A 27,140-nucleotide genomic window follows, 5' to 3' on the forward strand; every position below is an offset into this window, starting at 1 on the left:
AGGATCTGAAGTCAGTCCTTGCTTTGTTTCAGGCAATGATAATAACTAAAACGGCAGACCTTTTTAATTTCCAAGTTTGTCTCGTCCTCGCCATCCCGCTGGCAAACGGCTCGTGTGAGCACGCGCAGTTCGCCGCAAGCCCCCGGCGGCTCCGAATGGGTGGGGGAGGGGGCAGCCGGCGCGCGCGTATACGGTTTGGAACTCCGGCCTCGCGCGGGGACGCGCTTGCCGTGACGTTGTAAGTTTAGGGGCTGGGTGAGGAGAAGATGGCGGCGGTGATGAGCGCGAGTAGCGGCAGCAGTGACACTTCGAGCACCGGGGAGGAGGAGAGGATGAAACGCCTTTTTCAGACTTGTGATGGAGATGGCGATGGCTACATCAGCAGGTAGGGCACAGATTTCCTCCATCTGCCACCGGGAGGGAGAAGAGGAGGAATGTTTTAGATTTTAAGGGATGAAAGAGAAAGAACTGATTACTCTTAGTTGCTGCAAACAATAGTTTAAAAGCTTGTTGGACGAATCCGTGTTACTTTAGTACCTCACAGATAAAGTTTAAATCTCATTTGTGACACTGGTTGGGGGAGGGGCGAAGAAACTTTTCAGAAGTCAATGTGATTTTAAGAGTCCCTGCACAAGTTCCAACCATATCAAATCATGAACTTCCACTGCTTTATATACAGGTGACAGAAAACAAGTATGCAAGTTGTTCAAAAGCGAAAGCTGTGCATTCTTAAGAGACTACAGTTTTTAAAGGCGGAAATCTATTCGCACTGTTTAAGTGCACTTTTGCAGGTTTCTAGGAGAATCTCGGTGACCAAAACGGCCGCAGAGGCAGCGTTGAAACTAACGCGAATACAAGCATTTAGCGTTTTACACGGTTTTCATGTTTTTGAAGTTTTAAGACCTCTGTGATCAAGTCTTTTACGATTTATAACTTAGCTGTAAAAGTCAATTTAGCTTTAATTTAAAGTAAAATCATTGCGTGTGGAGATGCTATTCAGAATGAGCACTTTTACGTGATATTAAAACTGGAGCATTGAGACCAACTGCACAACAGGATAAAGTAGAATTTGAAGTTGGAAAGGAATTGAATCATAAAGCACCGCTAAAGTACGCTTGTGTACATAATAGACTTTGAAAATAATAAAATTGTGTGAAGGCTTTATTTATTGTAAAACTTTACAGATGAATACATTCAGCACACTAGTGGTGGAAAGCAGTGTACATATTAGTAGTCAGCAATTCACTTACTAAAACAGAACGAATTCTCAAAGAAATTGGACATAGAAGCCCAGCTGATTGAATACTGGCAGAAAGATATGAGAAAGCAATTTAATAACTAGCATTAATTAGTGCTTCTGCACAATCCTTTAAATATAAATGATATTGTTACACGGTTTACAAAAATGTTAAAACATAGGTCTTGGCATTGAGCATAGCTCTGTGGCTCAAGGGAAGGGGGGGGGAGAGAGGAGAGCAGCGGTGAGTACTGTATTCAACAGTTAGTGGAATACCTAAGATATTCTGTGGATGTGAAAGAGATTCGCAGACAATCTTACCTCCCAAATGTCAGGGTCAGGGACGTCTTGGATCAGCTCCACACATTCTAAAGGAGAGGGTGAACAGCCTGAAGTCATAGTACGTATTAGTTCTCAACAACATAGGTAGGAAAAGGGTTGAAGTCCTGAAGAGAGAATTTAGGAAGCTGAAAAGCAGGACCTCAAGGGTGGTAATCTCTGGATTGTTGCTGAACTGTTATTCTGCCTCATCCTATCAACACGCACCTGGACCATTTTTCTTCATACCTCTCCCATCCACTTACTTATCGGAACTTCTCTTAAATGTTGCAGTTGATCCTACATCCACCACTTCTACACCTGCATCACCCTCTGAGTGAAGAATTTTCCCCTTGTGTTCCTCTTAAGTAAATATGGAAGAAGTCTGTTTGCATTTCCCTATCTATACTCTTCATAATTTTGTATACCTTTATCAATCTCCGCTTTTCTCCTATGCTCACCAGATTAAAAGTCCTAACCTGAAAAACCTATAACTGAGGTCCTCAAGACCTGGCAACATCTTCATAAATTTTCTCTGTACTCTTTCACAGTACACTTTAATCTATTATTTTGCTTTGCATTCTTACAGATGTCTTTTCCATAGGTAGGTGATCTGCACACAATACTCCAAATCTGGCTTTACCGGAGTTTTAAAAATATCTCTAGATAAAAAAAACTCTAATTTCTAAATTTTAAAAATGTACAATTTCAACATAACATCCCAGCTTCTAGACTCGTACTATAATTTATGAAACCCAGTGTACCAAGAGATTGTATCTGCTGTGACACTACTTTCAATGAATTATGGATCTATGTTCTTAAATCTCTCTGTTCTACCATGCTCCTTGGTGCCCTACCATTCACTGATTGTCCCACCATGGTCTATGCTACTGAAGTGCAATACATCAGATTTGTCTGCATTAAATTCCATCTGCCATTTTTCAGCCAATTTTTCCATCTGACCGAGATCCCACTGCAAGCTTTGATAGCCTTTCTCACTGTAATCTATGTACCAATCTTGGTGTGATCCGCAAATTTGATGATTCGGTTTACCAGATTATCATCCAGAACATTGATATAGTTGACAAAAGAGAGCGGACCAATCTCAGTGCGCCACACCACCAGTCACAGGCCTCCAGACAGAGAAGCAACCATCTACCACTCTGGTTTCTTCCATGAAGCCAATGTTGAATCCAATTTACTACCGTACTATGAATGTCAACTGATTGAATCTCTTTGACCAGCCTCCCATGCGGGATTTCCTCAATATCCAGAAACTTGAAGCTGTGCACCCTTTTCACTGCTGACTCCTCATTGAAGGCTGGTTTGTGTTCTGATTCTGCATTCTCAAAGTCCACAATTCCATGATTTTGCTGACATTCTAAGGCTGTTATTGACAAGTGCTGTCAATCTTGTTAGTTATCAGTCTTATTTCTAACAATGTTAACAGAATTCTTCCTGCACTTGTGAAATTGTGGTAGAATTGCCACATTCCCTTCCCTTCCTTTTTAAAAAATGTTAAACAGGCATTTTATCTGGATTTGCCACTTACATACTTTTGAAGAAACTAAACCATCGGCCTCCACCCTTTTAATATATTAGCCTTGTCCAATATTTCACATTAATTTCAACCTCATCAATATCCCTCTCTTTTGTAAAGCCAAGCACAGAACATTCTTTAAAATTCTTACTTACATTCTCTGCATCTTCATACAGCTTACCAACTTTGGTCACTTTTATGGTCTACCCTTCCCCACTACATACTATACATACACGTCATGCTATTTGTGGATTTCATTAATTTTTTTCCCCACAAGTAACTTTTTTAGTTTCCTTCCCAACTTCATTTTTAATTTCACTCTTCACTTTCTATATTCTTCTTTGCTTTCTATTGTATTAAACTCTTGATATTGGATTTAAGCTTCCCTTTGTGACCTTATCTTCCTTGCACCTTGCTATTCAGATAATAACAGATTTGGAGATCCACTCTATATTTGTATGAGCAACACACACAAAATGCTGGAGGAACTCAGCAGGCCGGGATTCATCTATGAAAAAATGTACAGTCGATGTTTCTGACTGCATTTTTTTTCATAGGTGCTTGGATTTTCAGCATCTGCAGATTTTCCCGTGTTTCTATATTTGTATGATTACAGTTAGACTAAACCCTTTAAATCTCTTCCTTCTACGTTTGGGTAGTGTTTACTGTCCATTACTGTAAAGGCACTTTTTACTCTTGCCTCAAAAATGAACTTCCTCATTTTATCTTTGTCCTTAATTGTAACAATCCTAAATCTAACAATCATAATGGTTACATAAAAATAGTGTGCCACTGATACTCTGCTCACCTAACCTATTTCATTCCTTAAGACTAAATCCAGAATTGTACCCCACCCCCATCTCTTTTTTGGGTTTTTGGCTATTGGCTTATAAAATGCTTCTTTGGAGGTCGGGAGTTGTGATTGGGTCTGATCTGTGAATGACGTCCTCATGTATTGTAAATTTAAGTGTGCATTTCAGGGGAATTACATTGACAGTACCTAAATCACATTTAGAGCAATTGAAATCTCCCATCCCAGGATGTGCTGGCATTGGAGAGGGTCTAGAGGAGGTTCATGAGAATGATATTGGGAATGACAGGGTTAACATATGAGCATTTAGTGACTCTGGGCCTGTACTCACCGGAAGAATGAGGGGAAATCTCATTGAAACTTACCAAATATTGAAAGGCCGAGATAGAGTGGACATGGAGAGGATGTTTCCTACAGTGGAGGAGTTGAGGACCAGAGAACACAGCGCCAGAATATAAGGACGTCCTTTTAGAACAAGGATGATGAGGAATCTATTTAGCTCAAGGATGGTGAATCTGTGGAATTAATTGCCGCAGGCAACTGGTGAGGGAAAACCATTGAGTATATTTAAAGCATGGGTTGATAGGTTCTTGATTAGTCAGGACGTCAAAGGTTACGTGGAGCAGGCAGGAGAATGGGGTTGAGTGGGATAATAAATTGGCCGCTTTAAAATGGTAGAGCAGTATAGATGGGCTGAATGACCTAACTGCTCCTATGATCCTTGTTTCATGCTGCCCTGGTCACGGCTGTGAATGTTTCTTAAAACATATTGCTGTCCTACTTTTGATAATGCATAAGCATTACCTAGCTGGAAGGAACATCATAGAAAATAAAACTGTACAGGCCCTTGGGCCCATGATGTGCTAACCCTTTACCCTACTCTAATACCAATCTAACAGCATAGCCCTCCATTTTTCTTCTATCCGTGTGCCTCTAAGAGTCTCTTACATGTCCCTAATTTATCAGCCTCTACTACCATGGCAGTGTGTTCCAAACACCCATTCTTCATGTAAAAAAAAAACTACCTCTGACATCCCAACTGTACTTTCCTCCAAACATCTTAAAATTATGTACCCTCATATTAGCCATTTCCACCCTGGAGTAAAGGTCTCTGGCTATCCACTTTATCAATGCCTTTTGTCATTTTGTGCCTCTATCAAGTCACCTCTCATCTTGCTTCTTTCCAAAGAGAAAAGCCCTAGCTTGCTCAGCATGTCCTCTCTATTCCAGTCATCATCCTGGTAAATCACCTCTAAATCCACCCTAAAGTTTCTGCATCTTTCCTATAATGAGGTGATCAGAACTGAACCCCAAGATATCTCTGTACCTCCACACTGTTAAGAGTCCTAACATGAAAACCTCTATTCTGTCTTCAAGTTCAACCTTCCAAAGTGAATCACTTAACACTCTTCTAGGTTGAACTCCATCTACCACTTCTCAGCTGAGCTCGACATCTTGTCAATGTCCTGTTGTAAACTACGACAACCCTCTACACTATCTGTAACACCACCAACCTTTGTGTTGTCTGCAAACTTACAAATCCATCCTTCCATTTCCTCATCCAAATTATTTATAAAAATCACAAGCAGTTGAGATCTCAGAACAGATCTCTGCAGAACACCACTGGTCACCAACCTCCAGGCAGAATACATACATAACATCTACTTCCACTATCTTACTTCTGTGCTCAAGCCAATTTGAATCCACATAACCAAATTTCCATTGATCCTTTCCTCCTGACTTTTTGAATGAGCCTACCATAGGGAACCTTGTCGAGTGCTTACTAAAATCCATATACACCACTTCCACTTATCTGCCATCATCAATTTGTTTTCTCATTTCCTCAAAGAATTCAATCATAACAGTATCATAATTTCCTTTCCCTTAATTAAATATTTTTGCATACCATCTGGTCCTATTTCTCTCCAAGGCTATGCTAAATGTCTGGAAGTTGTGATCTCTGTCACCGAAATCTCACCCACCAAGAGAACTGACACCTGACCTGGTTCATTGCCTGGTTCCATATGCAATATGGCCTCTCCTCTATTGGTCTGTCTACATTCTGCGTCAGGAATTCTTCTCAGGCAGACATAATAAATTCTGCCCCATCTAAACCTTTCGTACTAAGGAGGTGCCTGGAACGTTGATGTCACCCGTGACAGCAACCCTGTTATTATTTTCATAACTTTCTAAAAAATGTTTCTCCTGATCTGCACCTCACTTATTCTGTTGCTATTGGGGTGCCTATGGAATACTCCCAGTAGAGTGATTGCACCCTTCCTGTTTCTGACTTCCACCCACACTGACTCAGTAGACAATCCCTTCACAACATCCTCTCTTTCTGAAGCTGTGATTCTTTCCCTGATTAGCAATGCCACTCTCCCATCTTTTACCTCCCTCCCTGCCTCTTTTGAAACATCTACACCCCACAACATCCAGCAGCTAGTCCTGCCCTTGTAGTGGCCACAATGTCATAGTTCTATGTACTGATTTATGTTGTAAGTTTGTCACCTTTGTTCCTGATAATTTGTGCATTAAAACAGATACATGTCAGCCCATCCAACTGACTGCAATTATGCTCTTTCCACTGATTTTCTGTCTTCACAATTTCTTTACACGCAGCATCAACCTTTACATAACTGCCCCATCTTCTGACCCAGCGGTCCCCAACCACCGGGCCGCAAAGCATGTGCTACCAGTCCGCGAGGAAACGATATGAGTCAGCTGTACCTTTCCTCATTCCCTGTCATGCACTGTTGAACTTGAACATGGGGTTGCCAACTGTCCCATATTAGCCGGGACATCCCGTGTATTGGGCTAAATTGGTTTGTCCCATACGGGACCGCCCTTGTCCCGTATTTCCCCCGCTAAGGTAGAGCGTTCCTATGAAACCTTTCGTGCCGAAATGACGTAAAGCGAAGAAACAATTACCATTAATTTATATGGGAAAAATTTTTGAGCGTTCCCAGACCCAAAAAATAACCTAGCAAACATACCAAATAACACAAAATCTAAAATAACACTAACATATAGTAAAAGCAAGAATGATATAATAAATACACAGCCTATATAAAGTAGAAATGTATGTACAGTGTCGTCGGGAAGATTAAGCCAAAACCGATTTGTGGACAAAAATCGGCATGTACACACATGCGCATGCGCACAGAGGTGCCTGCGCAAGGCTTCATGGTTACGGTAGTCTTTCTTGGGGTATACCCAAGTGTCCCGTATTTGATTGCTACTTTTGTCCCTTATTTGGGAGTGAGAAAGTTGGCAAAAGACAAGTTGAGGTGAGTTTAACCCTACTTGAACAACCCCCACCCCTGGTCGGTCGGTCCGTAAGAATATTGTCAATATTAAACCAGTCCGCGGTGCAAAAAAGGTTGGGGACCCCTGTTCTAACCTGTTACTATGGTTCTCAAACCCAGCCAAACTAGTTTAAACCCTCCCCAATAACTCTAACAAGAATTAGCCCGCAAGAATATTGATACCCTTCGAGTTCAGGTGTAACCCGTCCCTTCTGTACAAGACATACCTTCCCCAGAAAAGATCAAGGGCATCTCAGAATCAGGTTTAATATCACTGGTGTATATCGTGAAATTTGTTGTTTTGGGGCAGTAGTACATTGTAATACGCAATGTAAAAAATCTGTAAATTACAATGAAAAATCTTTAAAAAAAATTAAATGAGTAGTGCAAAAAGAGGAAAAAAATAGTGAGTTCATGGGCTCATTGTCCATTTGGAAATCTGATGGCGGAGGGAAAGAACCTGTTCCTGAATCATTGAGTGTGTGTCTTCAGGCTCCTATACCTCCTTAATGATAACAGTGAGAAGTGGGCATGTGCTGGATGATGGGGGTTCGCAATGATGGATGCTACCTTTTTGTGTCATCGCCTTTTGAAGATGTCCTCAATGCTGTGGAGGCTAGTGACCATGATGGAGCTGGCTGAGTTTACAACTTACTGCCCCTTTTTCCCATCCTGTGCAGTGGCCCCTCCATATCAGATGGTGATACAACCAGTTAAAATGCACTCCACGGTACATCAGAACCAGGTGTAATACCACTGGCATATGTTGTGTAATTTGTGGTATATTTTGATTCTGTGCTGTAGCAACCACACCCTCCCATACCAGATAGTGATGCAGTCAATTAGAATGCTCTCCGTGGTACATCTGTAGAAATTTGTGAGTGTCTGTATTGACAACCGAATTTTCTCAAAATCCTAATGAAGCCACTGTTGTGCCTTCTTTGTAGCTGCATCGATATGTTGGGTCCAGGATAGATCCTCAGAGCTATTGACACCTGGAACTTAAAATTGCTCATTTTTCTGATTCCTCTGAGGACTAGTATGTGTTCCCTTGTCTTACCCTTTCTGAAGTCCACAATCAGTTCTTTGGACATGCTGACGTTGAGTGCAAGGTTTTTGCTGTGACATCACGCAACTAGCTAAAATATCTTGCTCATCTATGCCCTTGTCACCATCTGAAATTCTGCCAACAACCGTATTGTCAGCAAATTTATAGATGGCATTTGACCTGTGCCTTTCCACATAGTCATGAATTCAGAGTAGTGGGCTAAGCACACATCCTTGAGGTGTGCCAGTGGTGATTGTCAGCGAGGTGGAGGTGTATTTCTGATGCGTACATATTGTGGTCTTTTGGTTAGAGAGTAAAAGATCCAGTTGTGGGGTTGGGGGGGTGTGGGTACAGAGGCCCGGGTTCTGGAGCTTTTCCATCAGAACTGTGGGAATGATGTGTTAAATGCTGAACTATAGTCAATAATCAGCACCCTGACCTAGGTACTTAATTTGTTCAGGTGATCCAAAGCTGCATGAAGAGCTAATGAGATTACATCTGCTGTAGGCCTGTTGTGGTGATAGGCAAATTGCAGTGGTTCCAGGTCCTTGCTGAGACAGGAGTTTATTCTAGTCGTAACCAACCTCATTTCTATATCTGTAGAAGTTTGTGAGAGTCTTTAATAACATACCAAGTGCCCTCAAACTCATAAAGATATATAAGCGCTGTCCTGCTTTCTTTGTAATTGCATCAATATGTTGGGCCCGGATCTTCCAAAGACCTTACTTTATGCTTTATTGTCGCCAAACAATTGGTACTAGAACATACAATCATCACAGCGATATTTGATTCTGCGCTTTCCACTCCCTGGATTACAAATATTAAATATTAAAAATATTAAAAGACGATGCCTCAAAATGGTGACATCCATCATTAATGAGCCTTCCCATCTGGGACATGCCCTCTTCTCAATACTACCATTGGGGAGGATGTATATAAGCGTGAAGACCCATGCTCAACATTTTAGGAACACCATTTTTCCCTCCACCATCAGATTTCTGAATGGTCCATGAGCATTCCCTCACTATTTCTCTTTTGTATTATTTACTTAGTTTGGAAACATAGTAAAATTTCTTGATGTGATAATCAACTCAATTCTGATTGCAGTTTTAATGAGCTGTTTGTCATAATACCTCTCAGAATGAGTCCTCAAAACTTTTTTTTTCTTAGCTGTTAGGCCTCAGTACCTACTGTTCTGTTGTGGATGTATTAACATATTTGTTATTTTTATTTAGTTTTGCCCTCTTCAGATATTTTACTTTTTTAAGCACTGAAAGATAATGAAAGCCAGAAGGTCTTTATAAGAAACAGACTTTTTCCAAGTTGCATTTAAGACCATTTTGTGGTTGATGATTTTAAGTATAAAAGCTGTTACTTCCAATCATCAAAATTTTATCTTTTTGAATGCTTAAAGTTTAACTGGAAAGTTAACATTCAGATGACATGCTTGAGCAGACAGATTTGATTCTGGGCTTGTTTCCAAAATAAGACTTGTGAAATAATGCTTCCTTTATATGTATCTACATTATTTAAATTGAGGCATCTTTGGCAAACTTTATAATATTTGCAAGCAAAAACCTTAAGTTAAATATTACTGTAACATAGGAGAAAATAGCTTAGTACCATTTATTAAACATATAGTCAACAAAATGCTTTAATTTTGCCATGCCAAGGGATTGTGTTTCTATAAGTGTAGTGATCTTTGTTTAACTCTCTTCAGGAATGATTTGCTTATGGTGTGTCGACAACTAAACATGGAAGAATCTGTTGCAGAGATTATGCATCAATTGGGAGCAGATGAGAATGGCAAGATTTCCTTTGAGGATTTTGCACGTTGTCGTATGCAGTTGGTGTCTGAAATAAGAAAAGAAGAAGGAGAACTTTCAGTTAAGTCAGATGAATGTTGCAAAAAAAGAAAATTACGTGATCGAATCGCTTCATGGCCAACCAGCAGTGACAACAGTCTTGGTAAGTAAATAGGACAATGGGAAAAACAGTTTTGGTGTGTTCTTTATTGTGACAAAACATAATATTAGACAGAATTTGTAATTGGAGTTTATTCATTCTCTTTGGGGAAGTGGAATATTGGGCATATTTTTTTGTTAGAATTGAATGGTGAGCTAGGCCATTTAGAAACAGTTGGGTCTTGAAGTAAAATACAGCAAGTGCTGGAAATGCTCAGTAGTTCAGACAACATAGATGGAAAAATAAACAGCATTTCACTTTGAGACTGTTGCTGGAACAGGGAAAGAAAGGTAAAGGTCAAATTTAAATAACAAGGTGATCGGAGAGATAGATAAGGATAAAGCTGTGGTATGTGAGTCTTGAGTAATGGGGCTGTTAGAGGGTGATTATGTTTCTTTATCTAGCACTGTAAGGGTACGTCCACACTACGCCGGATAATTTTGAAAACAAAGCTTTTCCTCTTCGTTTTGACCTTCTGTCCACACTGAAACAGCGTTTTCATCCCCCGAAAACGGAGATTTTCAGAAATGATCTCCAGAGTGAATAAATCTGAAAATGCCTAATATCCGTTGTAGTGTGTACGGGGTAACTGGAGAGATTTAAAAATGCTGTCATGACAACACCACAACAACAATGCTTTTTCTGCTTCTGCTTGGTACTGCGCAAGCTGTTATAACGCGCAGTTGGTGTAAACGGCGTGAGAGTTAAATTGTAAAGTGAGCTTTTTTGACTATTTTAAAACGCTGTCATGACAGATAGCTGCAGCACGGCATTTCATTTTTTTCTTGAATGCAACCACCTAACAATTTCAGAACAGACGGCAATGAGACTGAAGCCAGAAGGGTTAGAAATGTACTCACCAAATACTTTGACCCATAGCTTACTGAATAAGTAAGTATACTTACTCACTTTGCCCTGTTTTCTGTCCTTGCTTGTATGAAGGTGGTTTACCTATTTATGCAAGTGCTTCTCTGATAATAGATGTGTAACAGCCTAATGTAACATTGAATGGAAATACAAGATAACACTGATGCAGACATTTTATACATTTACAAGGTGCTTTATTAATGCAACAGAGTTAGTCAGTTTTTCAATGTTCGTTGTCAGCTGGGTCATACTGTCCGTGAACTCCCTGTCGGTTGCCTCCATACACTCTGGTATTTGTTTTTTTTTTAGTTTTAAGTCCTCCTGCGTGAGAACCAAGAGCAATTCCTTTTAACTTTTTCTGCTCTGTAACTGGACAAACATGCACTAAGTATACCGTTTCCTCTTCGCTTGTTTTCTGTGTGTCCTGCACATGCCCAGTAGGAGGAGATTCGCCCAAATATCTGTCTAATGTGGACGGAGATATTTTGAAAAACGCTTAGTGTGGATGCCTGTAGTTTTTACTGGAAACCGGCGTTTTCAAATTTATCCAGTGTAGTGTGGACATAGCCTAAATTTTGCATACCAGGTATAACAATGTTTACTCTGCATAATAATGTTCACATCTCTTTTCCATATGCATGGTTACCATATTCTTGTTTTATGGATTCTTGAATTTTCTCTGTTGCTAATATTAGGCAAATTTTCCTGTAATTCTATTTCCCCTGTTTACCTGAAAATTAAGTTTTTATTTGAAACTTTTCAGTCCATGAAGTTGATCTTAGAATTTGGGATATTTTAGGAAATGCATCGGCCTTCTCTTCTACCATTTTTCAGATCCTTGCAGTATGTACCAGAGCTTAATAGTCTTAATAATTTCTCCTATCCCTTTTCTTATTAACTAATATTGACCACTTTGTTCTTTACTATCATTGAATCCTAGGACTCTAGCAGTTTCTGCTCTTTCTTTGTGATTTGCTGCTGTAGAAGCAGACAAGAAATAAATTGTTTAATTCTTGTACCACTTCCAGGTCATTGTGGTTAAGCAATACAGTAGATCATATGTCATGAATCCTTTTTGATCACTGAGCCCCAGGATAATATTTTGTTCCAAATACTGGTATAACTAAAATGCAATAGACTATCTTGAATCGGATTTTTATGTGGAAAGACTTGTGAAACTTGAAACGTTTATCTTCTTGAATAGAAGTGTGTAGGATGACCTTGTAGCAATCTGCTTTGTAAGGAAGTTCCTTTTTCATCCTGTCTTTACTGCACATGGTGTTTTGTTGAAAATAGTTTGCTATTGCTGGTTCATAAAGCATTCTTAGGAAATTTCATTCTTTCTCCACAACTTCTTCAAAATTCATACTACTCTTACAATAACTTAACAACTTCAGTCCTATCCAAATGCTCCAGTATTTATACCTGACTGAGCATTATCAGTTGCGTTGTTTTACAATCTTCTATTCAGATAGCCACTTCTCCACCTAATAGGCTACGTCCACACTACGCTGGATAATCTTGAAAACAAAGCTTTTTCTCTTTGTTTTGACCCTCCGTCCACACTAAAACAGCGTTTTCATTCCCCGAAAATGGAGATTTTCAGAAATGGTCTCCAGAGTGAATAAATCTGAAAATGCCTAATATCCGTTGTAGTGGTACGGGGTAAACAGAGAGATTTAAAAATGCTGTCATGACAACACCACAACAACAATGCTTTTTCTGCTTCGTACTGTGCAAGTACTGCCTTACGGCTTTCAGAACGCGCAGTCAGTGTGAATGGCGTGACAGTTAAATTGTAAAGTGAGCTTTTTTGATTATTTAAAAACGCTGTCATGATGTGCCGGAACAGATGGCCGCAGTGCGGCATTTCGTTGTTTTCTTGAACGCACTCCCCCACATAACCTAACAATTTCAGAACAGACGGCAACGAGACTGAAGCCAGAAGAGTTAGAAATGTACTCACCAAATACTTTGACCCATAGCTTACTGAATAAATAAGTATACTCACTTTGCCCCGTTTTCTGTCCTTGCTTGTATGAAGGTGGTTTACCTATTTACGCAAGTACAAGTACTTCTCTGACAATAGATGTGTAACAGCCTAATGTAACATTGTATGGAAATACGAGATAACACTGATGCAGACATGTTTTATACATTTAACAAGGTGCTTTATTAATGCAACAGAGTTAGTTAGTTTTTCAATGTTCGTCGTCAGCTGGGTCATACTGTCCGTGAAGTCCCTGTCGGTTGCCTCCATACGCTCCAGTATTTGTTTTTTTTAGTTTTAAGTCCTCCTGTGTGAGAGCCAAGAGCAATTCCTTTAAAGTTTTTCTACTCTGTAACTGGATCAGCGTGCACCAAGTATACCGTTTCCTCTTCGCTTGTTTTCTGTGTGTCCTGCGCATGCCCAGTAGGAGGAGATTGGCCCAAATATCCATCTAATGTGGACAGAAATATTTTGAAAAACGCTTAGTGTGGACGCCTGTCGTTTTTACTCGAAGCTAGCGTTTTCAAAATTATCCGGCGTAGTGTAGACGTAGCCATCGACATTATGTTCCTTGCCTGATTGCTCAATGTAATAATATACAAATCCTTTCCTGAAAGACTCACCTTCCCAGCCCCTTTAAATAATTTACATTTCGATGCAGCTAGTAAGTTGGTATTTCAGAACTAAACACAGTATCTGACAACTATAGTAAACGTGGTGTTACATTGTTTATGAACTGCTCAGGTGCATTTCTACCTTCTAAGTCACTTCTTTGTTTCTCTCCAGGTGCGATGTCAGGAGCCAGAGAGAGCTGGGAGTATGATTCTGGAGCTCGGGATCTTCAGAGCCCAGAACTAAATACTCAACCAACCGTTCAGAAACTATTAGAATATGGTGGTGTTAACCTGGATCAGCAAGTTGTTTTACAGAAACTCTTAGCACAGGCTTCAAGCTTGAGCCAGCCAATGAGTGGTGGTTACTTGGAGTTAGCCAACACAGTGAGTGCTGCTCTCCTTATGTGAATCTTTCTCATTCCATCTATAAAATAAGTTATCCAAGTAAATAAGAATGCGTTTCAAGTGCATACCTGGGATTTAAGGTTTGCTCGTAATAAATCTGGTGAGAGTACATAGTATTATATAAAATATTTTTAGACAACCATTTGTTCCTGATTCTTGTTGATTATTCCATTATGCAGACATTTACAACAGTTGGCATTCTTGGTGACATCTAATGTTTGCTTTGGTGTGTGAATTTTTTTGATAATAGCCACTGAAGTTCTTGCCTGTGTTTTGTAGTTGATACAGTTTTTTAAGAGCATGGATATGAAAAAGAACAGTGCTGATGATGATTGGGAGTTGGCCTTGAAATGGTTCCCTACTCAAAGTTGTTTGAATCAAAGTCATGATGATGGCAAAACACAAACTCTACTTGTCATTTGTCTAATTTGAATGTATCAAATACATCCTTTGTGTGTAACTAACTTAAGTGAAGGTTATACAAACACAAGAGGAGGAATTGACTGGATAATCCATCTTGTCTGCTCTGCCATTCACTAGGATTAACGCTGATTTGATTTTGGTCTCAATTCCACTCTTCTGTAGCTTTGCATAGCTCTTGATTTCCTCAAGTCTTCAACTGCATCCTCCACAATGCTACATTTAGGGTTCATTTGCTTCCGTGGTGATGTTATAAGTCATCTTCTGAGCTGGGTTGTTGTGGGGAATCTCAAGACTGCGGACAAGCCTATACTGGGCACCTGATATGGCTGGGAGCCAGACAAGACTTGTGGGGCTGGTGGCAGTGTGTTGTATTTTCTGTTGCATAGGATTGCCATCAGTGTTTTTTGTTTTCAGCTTTTATTTTTATAAAGCTGTTGATCAGTCTATGATATCTTATCCCTTATTTTCTTCAGTAATTATTTGAAGAAATGTGCCTGCAAATTTTCTGTTTTGTCCTCTTCTCTATGAAATCTTTTTTACTCTTTACAGCTAAGAAATGGGGAATTTGATTTGTGTTTTCAGTACCAAATATTTTTTAAAAATCAAGCTATCCACCGGGGTGTTGATCACATTTGTTTTCTTGCCCCTGATTTCAAAGTTACCCAGTGACTTAAGATCGTTGAATAATTGCCCTCCACTTATCTGATGTTGGTTACTCTCAGGCGCTTGTTTGAATTTATATATTTGCCAACAACACAACTGTTGGCAGAATTTCGGATGGTGATCAGGAGGCGTACAGAAGTGAGATAGATCAAATGGTTGAGTGGTGTCGCAGCAACAACTTGCACTCAACATTAGTAAGAACAAGGAATTGATTGAACTTCAGGAAGGGGGAGTTGAGGGAACACACTCCAGTCCTCATTGAGGGATAGGAAGTGTAAAGAGTGAGCAGTTCAAGTTCCTGGTGTCAACATCTCTGAGGATCTATCCTGAGCCCAACATATTGATGCAATTTCAAAGAAGGCACACCAGTGGCTATATTTCATTAGGAGATAGAGGAGAATTGGTAAGTCACCAAAGACACTAGCAAATTTCTACATATGTACCATGAAGAGCATTCTAACTGGTCGCATCACTGTCTTGTTTGGCGAGACCACTGCAAAGGATCAGAAAAAGCTGCAGAAAGTTGTAAATTCAGCCAGCTCCATCATGGGCACTCATCTCCCCATCATCCAGGCCACCTTCAGAGGAAGTGATAGATGTGAGAACAATTATAATATTTACAAACATTTGGATAGATTTCTGATTGGAAAGGTTTAGAGAGCAGTAGGCCAAATACAGGCAAATGGGGTTAGTGTAGATGGGTATTTTGCTTGGCATGGACAAGTTGGGCTAAAGATCCTATTTCTGTTCTGAATCAAAAGTTTCATACAGAGGTGAAGAAGAATTCATTTTCAGGATTGTGAATCTTTAGCCTTCTCTACTGTGGAGGTGGGGGTTATTAAGTACATTCAAATCTCTCTCTTTCACACACACAAAATAAGAGAACTGAAGAGTATGGAGAGAGAGAGAAGATGGGTAATACTGCGGCTGATGTTGGATCAGTCATACTGAATGACAGCTTTCTTAAGGACTGATTGGGTCTCTTATGTTATATAAAAGCAACTTTTTAAAACATTTTGGAGCACTAAATAATATTTGGAACATAACCAAAGGAAGATAAAGATCATATATGTTTTAAAATATAACTTTTGAATCCATTTTGAAATAATCTCATACTTGATAACTCTCTTTTGGATAAATAACATTTTTGGAGGCTGAATGACTGCTAAGCAATACACATGGTTTAGTATGCTATTAAAAATTGTTTTACATTGTGTAGTAGTCTGATTGTTTTCAGGACATCAGACATCAAGATTAGTTTACAAATACAGTATTTGAAATTTGTCACTTCATTGTTTTTCCTTTGTGCTGAAAAAAGCTGTGAAGCAGTACAACCTGTAGAGGAGAGATGAATTATCGAGAGTGGATGAGAATTTCTGCATTAGTGTATGCAGTGTGGATGTTTTGAATGTTGTCAATTCCACTGAGGGAAAATACCTTTTGCTACCTTTGCAACTGCACATTGCAGGCCAGAGAAATTGGGGTATCACTATTGCTAAGGTAAAGAACATGCAAAAGTGCATTTTTTTTCCTTACCATTCAGAGTTGTCACCTCAAAGAGATTGGATGTACACTAATATAAACTTTGATTTATTCTAAAATGAGTGCAAAGTTGACCAAAGTTATCGTATTTAACTTAGAATGAAAACCAAAATTCTTTCAATGAAATTAACTAGAATTCCCAGAGTCAGGTTTAATTAAGCTCTCTCTCTCTCTGGCTATTCAAACTTAAATATTTAACTGGATTTATTTGAGGGAGGGATTTAAAGGACAAAACAATTGAAGGAATTCGGGGAAGGATATGAAAAATTATCTAAGAGTTTAGAAGATTGGGTGCCAACATTAATCAGCAAGTTAAATGTTGTGGAAATGTGAAATTCCTTCTTCCATAGGGCAAGAGATGTTGTAATAAATTAACAAATTGTTCACCAGTATTGAAATTTTTTGTGTTTCGGTGGGCATAGATCCATTGTGGCAAAATAGGTTTGAGGTATGGATTTGCTCTGATCGAATTGAATATGTACTGTACTTGGACTTCCATTAGGCCTTCATGAGGTGCCAGAGAGATTATTAAACAAAATTAAAGCACACATTGATTGGAAGTGATGTTCTGGCAATGACTGAAGTTTGGTTAACAGCAAAAAAAAAACGAAATTGGGATTCATTGGTCATATCTGGTTGGGAGACAATGGTTAAAGAGATGATGTAGTGATGTAATGGGACTCCCTGATGTGTTCGATTGATTTTAGTGGTTTGGATGAGGGGATAAACAAATTCAGTGTTCCTTATGTTATAAAATTGGATGATAGTGTGGCCTCTGAGGAAGTTTCAGAGATATTTCAAGGAAATAAATATGGGTTAAGTGAATAGCAAGATATGTACAAAAATATGAAGGCTTCCACTGGTAGTAAACCAAGATGGTGTTATTTTTAAATGTTGAAAGTAAGGACATGGGAGCCCTTGTACATCAATCACAAAACTAACATGCAGATACAATAGACATTTAATAGGGAAAACTGCATTATGGCCTTTATTGTAGGAGGATATGTATACAGGAAGTTTTGCTCCGTTACACAGAACCCCCAAGAAACTGCAGTCAGTATAAGAACAAGTTTGATCTCTTTACTCGTGGAATATTATGTAAGTGTAAAGAAGGAATTGTAGCAGAGGTTTGCTTAATTGAATCTTAGGATAATATGTTTCTCAAAAAAGAAAGATTAAGTGAACAAGGCCTATACCGATTGAATTTTAATTTTGATTACCCTTATTGAATTGTAGTTTCATGTATGATGCTGTTCTTCATCTTAATGTCAGACTGTTTCCCATATTATTTTTATGTTATCTTCCAAAATATAAATGGTCTTTGATTGAAAAAGTTGAACTGCTTGAGTGATAAGCCTGGCTCTAATTTGTTATGAATTGAGTTTCAGTAATAGTTAAGAATATGACGTGAACTGAGTTCACATTAGATAATCGAAAGAAGAAAATGCGTTTTACAAGAGCATTATCATCGAATGGGAACCAAGGAAAACATTATAACAATTACAATCTGTCTAAGTGTCAAGCCTTACAGAATTAAACTGCCCATCTTTAAACTTAATAGATACTTCTTCAAGAACCAAGTACAAACAGAATTTCCAGAAATAGTTTATTCTGTAGTTGCACCTTCATGCAACAGTCCCACTACATTATATTTCCAGTGTCCTGAATTTACACCTGATCTTAGACATTGTCTGTTTAGAGCATCTATGTTTTCCCCTCGGACCATTAAGTTTTCCCTGTTGACTTGAGTTTTATCCCGCATCCCAAAAACATGATAGTTGAGAGGTTAAATGGCTATTGTAAATTTCCTAAAGATAGTGATGTGAAAGAGAAAAGTTAATTGGGAAGTGGAAATACATGAGAGTTCGCATAGACTAGTTGAGTCAATTGGCCTCCCATATTGTAAATAATATAATTATACATAAAGTTTCTAAAAAAAAATCTTGATATTCATTACAGGTATGCGTAATAGTAATTTTAATAGGATCTATTTATGTAGATGGTAAAGTGTCATTGGTTCCTGTTCGATACCAAAGCTCCTGTATAAAGTATTTCCCCTCCTTTCAATTTTCAGTGTTTGCAATCAGGAACGTTTCTGTACTTGATGGTGGAGGTGAAGCCTGTTTAAACTTGCATTTTCAGAGTTGTTGCTGAACTGTGGGATAGCTGGAAGGCAGTTGCCACTGGCTTGGATTTGAGAAGGAAATCTGAAAATGTTATGACAAGAACCTGTTTTTATCTGATAGATTGGGCCTGCGTGGGGTAAATGAATTATTTTACAGAAGATTTTGCTCTGTCATTGCTGGGAGAGACAATTAAAAATCAACTGCACCGATGGATCAAAAGTCACAGTGAGGCTGGGAAGCCAGTTGACAGATTTTCTTCCAATCACCAAATGGGTTTGTGGTAATGCAGTACTTTCCATGTTACTGCTATGGAGACCAGCTTTAAATTCCTGGTTTTGTTTTAACTGTTTGAGTTCACCTTCTTCATCGATGAATTTCAACTCGTGCCCCTGGATCATTCAAAAATCCAGCAGCTAGTCTAGTCAAATAACCAGTACTAGACATCATATTGACCCTGCTTTGTCAATCACCTATATCCTCTAATTTTTGACGATTTTACCAATTTGAATATTTCTCCAAATCATATATTGAATTTTTTTGAAGAAATAACTTGTGCTTTGGATAAACAGGAACCAGTGGTTGGAAGTCCTAAGATTTCCAAAACGTATTTGATAAGCTTTTTTATATGATAACCCCTTTCATATCTCTTCTGTCCCAAGAGATCAATCACAGTTCTCCGAACATTCCTTGCAATAAAGTATCCCAGAAACCATCAGAGCAAATATTTTCCACACCCTCTATAAAGCCTTCACACCATTCCTAAAGTGCAGTCAGCAGATCTGGGTACAACATTCCAATTGTGGTTGAACCACTTTATTTCAAATATTTATTGCAACTTGCTTTTATACTCTTCTCTATTCTGCATACGTTCAGGATTTTCAATTGCATGTTCACCATTTATTTTCTGTTGCTTGTTGTTGCCTTGCAGCTGCTTTTAATTTGTTTTACCTACATTTTTAATTTCTTTCATTCTTGTACTTCACTTAGTTATTTTCCGATATGTTTTTTGAATGAATTTTTGAGAAAGCTTATGTTGGATCTTGGTGAAAATATTTCCTAGCTTATGTAAACCATTAGGCTGATAAGTGGAAATTGAGCAAAATGTCCATTTTATAATTGTAAAAATCTGCAGTACATTGGGTTGCTCATAATCTGTGAATTTGGGTCACTGTTAAACTTTTTCCGGATTTCTCAGCAACAGTCTGCAATGAGCACAGGTCTTGTATTGATGTTGAAAGATCATTTTGTGGTTGTTTCAGGACCTGTTTGTTGTTCCTCCCTGGGTCTATGCTTGCCTCCCATTCGCTCTCCAGACTTGCCTGCAGGCTGTTACTAGCGAGTCAGCTGGCCCGCAGTGAAGCAGAACAAAGTGGCAAGCTCACTCTTCAGACTTGATGGGCCACGACATCCATTAAAATTAGGCTCGATGAGCAGTTTCCACTGAGATTTGGGGCTCCTGGTTTTGAGCACATGCTGGCAACCTGCTGTAACAATTTAGTGGCATATTTCTTTGTTTCACATAATATCAACTAAATCACCCATTTCTTGACTAGATGCATTTTTCCTCTTAAATTCAGATCTTTGTGACATTTTCTCAAAATCACAGTGTGTTCTACAGATGAACCTTCTACAGCTAGTATTTTTATAACCCAATGTGCTTTATTATTGTACTTTTTATCCGAATGTAGTTTTGTTCATTAAGTATTTGTTTCCTTTTTGATCTTTTGTAATCTTTGGCTGTTTCAGCTCTTCACTGGTCATTTTATTCCATTACGTTTCACAGAACAGTTTCTACTTCAGCAAAAAAAAAGTTCTCAATGTACTACATCTCAGCCAGCCTAAATCTGTATAGAAATCTTTGATACATTCTAATTTCTGTGAAACTTGAGTTGTCTTTTAAGCGCTTTGAGTATTCCACGAAATGAAATGGCCGAGATGTTATCAGTGCAAAGTTGTAGAAAACAATTAAGGGAATCAAATTTTTCCCATATCCTTACGCCTGCACCTACTTGCTCCCATATAGGCTTTACCACTTCACATTATGTTTTTGTCATTCCCATTCTGGATTTGATTACTTTCTAAACTTTTCGTGTTCAATTATCAGGTCTTAAAGGTAGCTCATCGTAATTTGATCTAATGTTGTCCATAAGCCTCTATCTTGCCCTTCACTTTATAGTTGGTTGCCCTTCTTTACTCATAACAAGCAGTCTCGTATCATTAAAGATGTTTTTAACAGATTTGTTAATGATGATAAATATCAAGGCAAAGTCAGTGTAGTTTTGTATTTTGGAGTGCTTAAGAAATAATGTGCCGTGTATAAAGGGGAATGAGTGGATGAATGTACTAATGCTTTACAAAAGCATTTGATTAGCTATTACAACAAAAGTAATAGCAGAAAATAAAAACTCACGCTGTAGATAATAAATTGTTTGGTTCAAATGAAGCAAAGTTAGGCTTAAATGGGTCCTTCATTTGATTGGCAAATAGGAAGATTGGTGTGTTGCAAGGATTCATTTTGTCACAGGAGAGTGGAACCAGTCCTAGAAAGTTTTTGTCAGATGGGTTTATGACCAGCAAAGGGGTAGACAGGTACTGAAGGATGGATGGGAATGGTTAGATTAGTAATGATCTTACAAATGGCAGAGCAGGTGATGAGTGGCCTACTGGTAATGCCACATACTTGTGCTCATATGCAACATCTTCAGAATTCTAGCTTGGGGAAAGACCAACTTGCATGTTCTTAGTATATATATAAAAAAAAATTAATTTTGTGACCTACTTAATTGTTGGCATTATCAGTTTCTTGCTGCATTCAGCATATGTGGGGAAATCTGTGTTTGGATCCTCTACTAGGTCTCAATGGCCATTATATAACCATAAGGAATAAAGGAAGGGGATCTTAAATTTCCATATTTTAATTATTTGAAATTACATGTAATGTTATTTGTTTTAGTTGATATTATTTTAAATAATTATTTTAAAATATATTTCACATACCATCTTGACCATGCCAAGGCCGGTGGACTGCAGCTTTACAGACTATTAAGACTTTCAGGAGAAGACTTTCATGGGTGATGCTTGTCTGACAGGACATCATTACTCTGCTGCTGCTTTGGTACTTGATGCTGAGCCCCAAGACACTTTGTTTTATTACGATCAGTCCCCTGGAATTGTTTAAGCTATATTCAGGCAAATAGTGAACGTGGGTGACAGATTGCTTGCAGTAAATTTTAGGCAATATTTTTGTGGTATTAGTTGATGAAGAAATACTATGATGGTGATTCCGGTGCTTTGAGGGATTGATAGTAATCCTGTCTGAAGGTAATACAGGAAGATATGAACCTATAATTTGACTTTGGGTTAGCATAATCTGCAAAGCTGGTAGGTTGTACAGGACTTCAATCATCCGGGCACATTCTCTAAATTTTTTTTTGTCCAAAATGACTGAAAATTCTAGTCCAATATACTGCACATAATGACAGTGTTATATAGGCAAATAATGGCAGTGTTGATTGATATATTATTGGGTGGAGACCTTTTTCTGATTGTATGCTGGTTTTGTGTTCAGAACTATGGTAACAAAAGTTTGTGTTGTTTGGAAGGGAAGGTAAAGATCGGTGAGGAAAAATACTCAGTCCTGAAGAAGGGTCTCAGCCTGAAATGTCAACTGTTTACTCTTTTCTGTAAATGCTGCCTGATCTGTTGAATTCCTCCAGCATTTTGTGTGTGTTACTTTGGATTTCCAGCGTCTGCAGAATTTCTCATGTTTAGGAAAAATACTGGTAGTGTTTTGCCATTTCCTCAATTGAATATGTATGTACATCCGTCAGATGTCCCCCCCCCCCCCCAATTTATGGTAAATGACGGATATGGGGTATAGTATAGTTCACTACAGTTGTAATTCTACAAATGTTTTGGGCTTCTGCTTCTCAAATTGCCTTGTACTGTGTGCAATTTAGTTCTGATGTCACAATTTTTAAAGAAGTATTTTAATTAATAGTCAGAACGTGAGTGTTTGATCAGCTCACATTACTAAAAAATTGCATCGTTTGCATTCTACACTTTAAGGGCATTGCAGTCTTGAATGCATAAAATTATAAATTGTTAAATCATTAGATTATCTTAAATAATTTTCTTTCACCTAGCGTACTTACAGCTTCCTTAGGCATCCTCGCCCATCTCTTCAATGTACACTTTTCAATCAAAGGAACACAAGTTGATTATTTAGCCTGTCAGATTTTGTTTTTTTGAGATTGTAGATGAGATATGGTGTAACTCTCTATGCCTAGTATTTCTTTAGCTCTAGCTATTAAATAATTCTTGCCAAAAGTAACAATTTTATATTAAAGCTACTACTTGTCTGGGCTTCAAAGTTCTTTATTTATGCTATCTTCTGGATATAGATCATTTTACAAATTTCACTGTTGAATTGCCTCATCTTAAATTTAAGCCAGCCACTCAAGCCCCCAGTTCTAGATGCTCCAGTCATTTTTTCTACTGGCTCTGTTTTATCTCAACTAATTCAACAAGATGACTCCATAACTTTCACTGCCTTTTCTAGCTGTGTTGTCAAGTTCAGCGAAACATGGACTTGAACCTCAAGATTTCTCTGTTCAACGTTACTTAGGTCTCTATTGTTATCTTGGCCCTGTTTGACTTTTGGAAATGCATTCTTCATATTTGGATTGAATTCCATTTCCCAACACTCTACTCAACTTTCCATCTATCAATCATCTTCTAAGCTGAGCTGATTGATTACCTGAGATGTTTCACACATTAAACTAAATGCAGTTGAGCCTGGCAGCCCTCCCATTTTCCCTAACTTGCCTATCTGTTATGCCCTCTAGATACTCTGCATTTGTCTCCTTTTCTTCTTGTACTGCTCACACCTCTTCTACCCCCCCCCCCCCACCTCCAAGCCACCAAGTTAGTTTAAACCCCTCTGGAGTAGTGTGAACAAATCTTCCTGCAAGAGTATTGATCCCCTTTCAATTTAGGTATAGTCAGTCCTCTTCATAGAGATCTCACCTACCCCAAAAGTGATTCCAATGATTTCAACACACATCAGTAACTATTAGCATTTGTGATACCTTAACTACATCAGTGTAATTTTGAGATTTGGAAGAGAATCAGCAACCTTCATACTGTGCCTAAAATTCTGATTGTTCTAAAGTTGTGCAATATCTTTAGCAACCCTGTAGGTGGAGCACTGTGACAACCCAACTGATCTGAACGTGAATTAGTCCATGCTAACTTTGCAGTGGGGATTTGAAAGGTTTTCTTGAATATTCTGTATTAATATACTTGAATTTTTTGAATAAAATCTATTTTGAACTAAGTGACAGGTGCCTGCAAGTACAGGATTGCCTTTGTAGAATGAATAGAAATATTTTCCAAAGCAGGCAGATGACATAAATTTGTTTTTTTTCCAACGTATTAAGGTGGAAGTAATACAAGTAGATTGCTTTTTTTTACCTGGAATGATTGTTTGTGTCCTTAGATGGTGGAAAAGGAATCAAGATCAGGTTTATTATCAACAATATAAAAATGAGAGATTCTGAAGATGCAGGGAATCTTGAACAGCACATAAAATGCTGGAGGAACTCAGCAGGTCAGACAGCATTTATGGAGGGCAATAAACTGTTGACATTTCACCAGTCCTCATGTGAAACCATCCTTCTAATTTTCACCAGTACCAGTGGAATCATCAGACATGCCTTCCCCAACCCTTTCAACATTCAGAAGCAAATGTTTCCTCTACAACTTCCTGACTTGCTTTTCCATCTTAGCAACACACATCAAAGTTGCTGGTGAACGCAGCAGGCCAGGCAGCATCTCTAGGAAGAGGTACAGTCGACGTTTCAGGCCGAGACCCTTCGTCAGGACTAACTGAAGAAAGAGCTAGTAAGAGATTTAAAAGTGGGAGGGGGAAGGGGAGATCCAAAATGATAGGAGAAGACAGGAGGGGGAGGGATGGAGCCAAGAGCTGGACAGGTGGTTGGCAAAAGGGATATGAGAGGATTATGGGACAGGAGGCCCAGGGAGAAGGAAAAGGGGTAGGGGGGAACCCAGAGGATGGGCAAGGGGTATAGTCAGAGGGACAGAGGGAGAAAAAGGAGAGTGAGAGAAAGAATGTGTGTAACTGAAGAAAGAGCTAGTAAGAGATTTAAAAGTGGGAGGGGGAGGGGGAGATCCCAAATGATCTCCCTCTCCCCCTCCCCCCTCCCACTTTTAAATCTCTTACTAGCTCTTTCTTCAGTTAGTCCTGATGAGGGGTCTCGGCCTGAAACGTCGACTGTACCTCTTCCTAGAGATGCTGCCTGGTCTGCTGCATTCACCAGCAACTTTGATGTGTGTTGCTTGAATTTCCAGCATCTGCAGAATTCCTCGTGTTTGTGCTTTTGCATCTTGTCTGATTAGTAATGTTAGGCAAGCTAATAAAGCTAAGCTTAACTAGTTCCTTAGTCTAGATGGCTTGTATCCTGGGCTTCTGAAGGAAATGGTTACTGAGGTAGTGGAAATTTGTTGTAACCTTCTAAAAATCATTAGATTCTGGACAATAGAGGACAGTAAACTTGAGACCATAGGACATCTGAAAAATCTAATAAAGCAGAGTTAATATGGCCTCATGAAGAGGAAAGTGTGTCTGACAAATTTATAGTTGTTTGAGGCAATCTTAATTAGAATCTATTCTGGGGAATGTATTAGGACTTCCGGAGTAACTTGCTGGGGTACCTCACTAAAGGCAAAATCACCAGCTAAGAGTCCGTGGTGTTGAAAGCAATACATTGGCATGGAAAGAAGATTAGCTAACAGGAAATGGTGAGTAGGGATAAGGTGGTTTTCAGCTGGACACTCTGGGGTGCCAGAGGGATCAGTAGTGGGGCTGGAATTAATTATGTGAGGGGATCCAGGAGTGCCCCTATTAACTGTTTGAAGAGAGACCGAGAGATACATTTATCATTGGTGGTTTGTTTGGAAAGGAGAGAGAGAGGCAAAGATTGACGGTTGGACTGATACGGGAGTTAACTCTGGGGATAAAAACTGAGCAGCTCAAAGGTTGCTATGGTGACCAACAGGACATTATTGATGTTACTTCCAAGGACTTGTTGCCTGCTCTCATTCCTTTACAGACACAGGAAGGAGGGACTCTTTGAATGACAGGTGATGCTCAGCACAGAGAAATAAATAGGAGGTCAGATGATACGGACCTCAGACACATGATTTGGACACTGAGTGAGCATTGTTGTGCCCACAGAGAAAGTGGGTTTTGGAGGATCGATCAGGCGGATTGATCCAAGTGCTCTGCCAGTGAAAATTCAAAGGCAAGACCGGTGGGGAGTTGTCCATGTGTCTGACCCTGGCCTGGGTAGACAGCTCAACCACACCGACGTACGGTCCCCTTTGGTGTTCAAGTCACAGTCGGTGACTTGTGAAGGATTTTGGAGGACAATGAGGAAAGCGACGGCAATAGCTCACCTGAAGACTCAACTCACTCTCTCTCTCTTTCTCTCTCTTTCTCTCTCTCCATCGCTATTCAACTAAATTCCACGAACTGAACTGAACTTTCCTCAACATCGTAAGACTGTATCTTTTTACCCCTAGACTTAAAGAAGCTTGGTTTTCATACATATTTTTCCACACTTACTGATTTACATACTTATATATGTAATTCTTGTTAACCTGTTTGACTTATCTTCACTTAGTTTACTGTATTGCGTAGTTATTAATAAATATTATTAGTTATTAGCAACCCTAGACTCCAAAGTGGTTTCTATTTCTGCTGGTTTCTTTATCCCTGTCACGGAGTACGTGACAATTACAACATGTATAGTTGAGTTAAGGAAAGATGTGAGTATGTGGTAGCTAAATTTGTGAATGCATAAACTAGGTAAGAAGGCAACTTGCGAGGCGGATATGGCTAGTTTAGAGAGATTAATAAATGAGTAGGCAAAAAAAAACAATTGCCAGAACCTGCTGTTGGAAAATGTAAAGTTATTCATTTTGTCAGGATGGGCCAAAGTATAGACCATAAGATATAGGAGCAGAATCATGCCATTTGGCCCATCGAGTCTACTTTTGTCATTTGATCATGGCTGATCCAATTTTCCTATCAGCCCCAATCTCCTGTCTTCTTCCTGTATCCCTGACCAATCAATAATTTTGATATAATATTTAAATGGAAAAATCGTGCAGAAAGCTGCATAAAAACAAATCTGGATGTTCTGATCCATGAATTATGGAAACATGATATGTACAAGGGCATCAGTGTACAGGGAAAGT

General features: G+C 38.9%; 1 protein-coding gene across 2 annotated transcripts in view; it reads left to right on the top strand.

Moving 5' to 3' along the window:
• The first annotated feature begins 256 nt into the window (after nt 1–256).
• Nucleotides 257–27,140, top strand: part of mcc (MCC regulator of WNT signaling pathway) — a 133,401-nt gene continuing 106,517 nt past the window's right edge. For both annotated transcript variants that reach the window (XM_072281397.1, XM_072281398.1), the window contains exons 1-3: nt 257–385; nt 9,983–10,230; nt 13,871–14,082. In XM_072281397.1, coding sequence (XP_072137498.1) covers nt 267–385; nt 9,983–10,230; nt 13,871–14,082 — 579 coding nt within the window. In that variant the 5' untranslated portion in view covers nt 257–266. The remainder of the gene's footprint in view (nt 386–9,982; nt 10,231–13,870; nt 14,083–27,140) is intronic.

The sequence above is a fragment of the Mobula birostris genome, chromosome 17, assembly GCF_030028105.1.
Source record: "Mobula birostris isolate sMobBir1 chromosome 17, sMobBir1.hap1, whole genome shotgun sequence".
NCBI classification, from domain to species: domain Eukaryota; kingdom Metazoa; phylum Chordata; class Chondrichthyes; order Myliobatiformes; family Myliobatidae; genus Mobula; species Mobula birostris.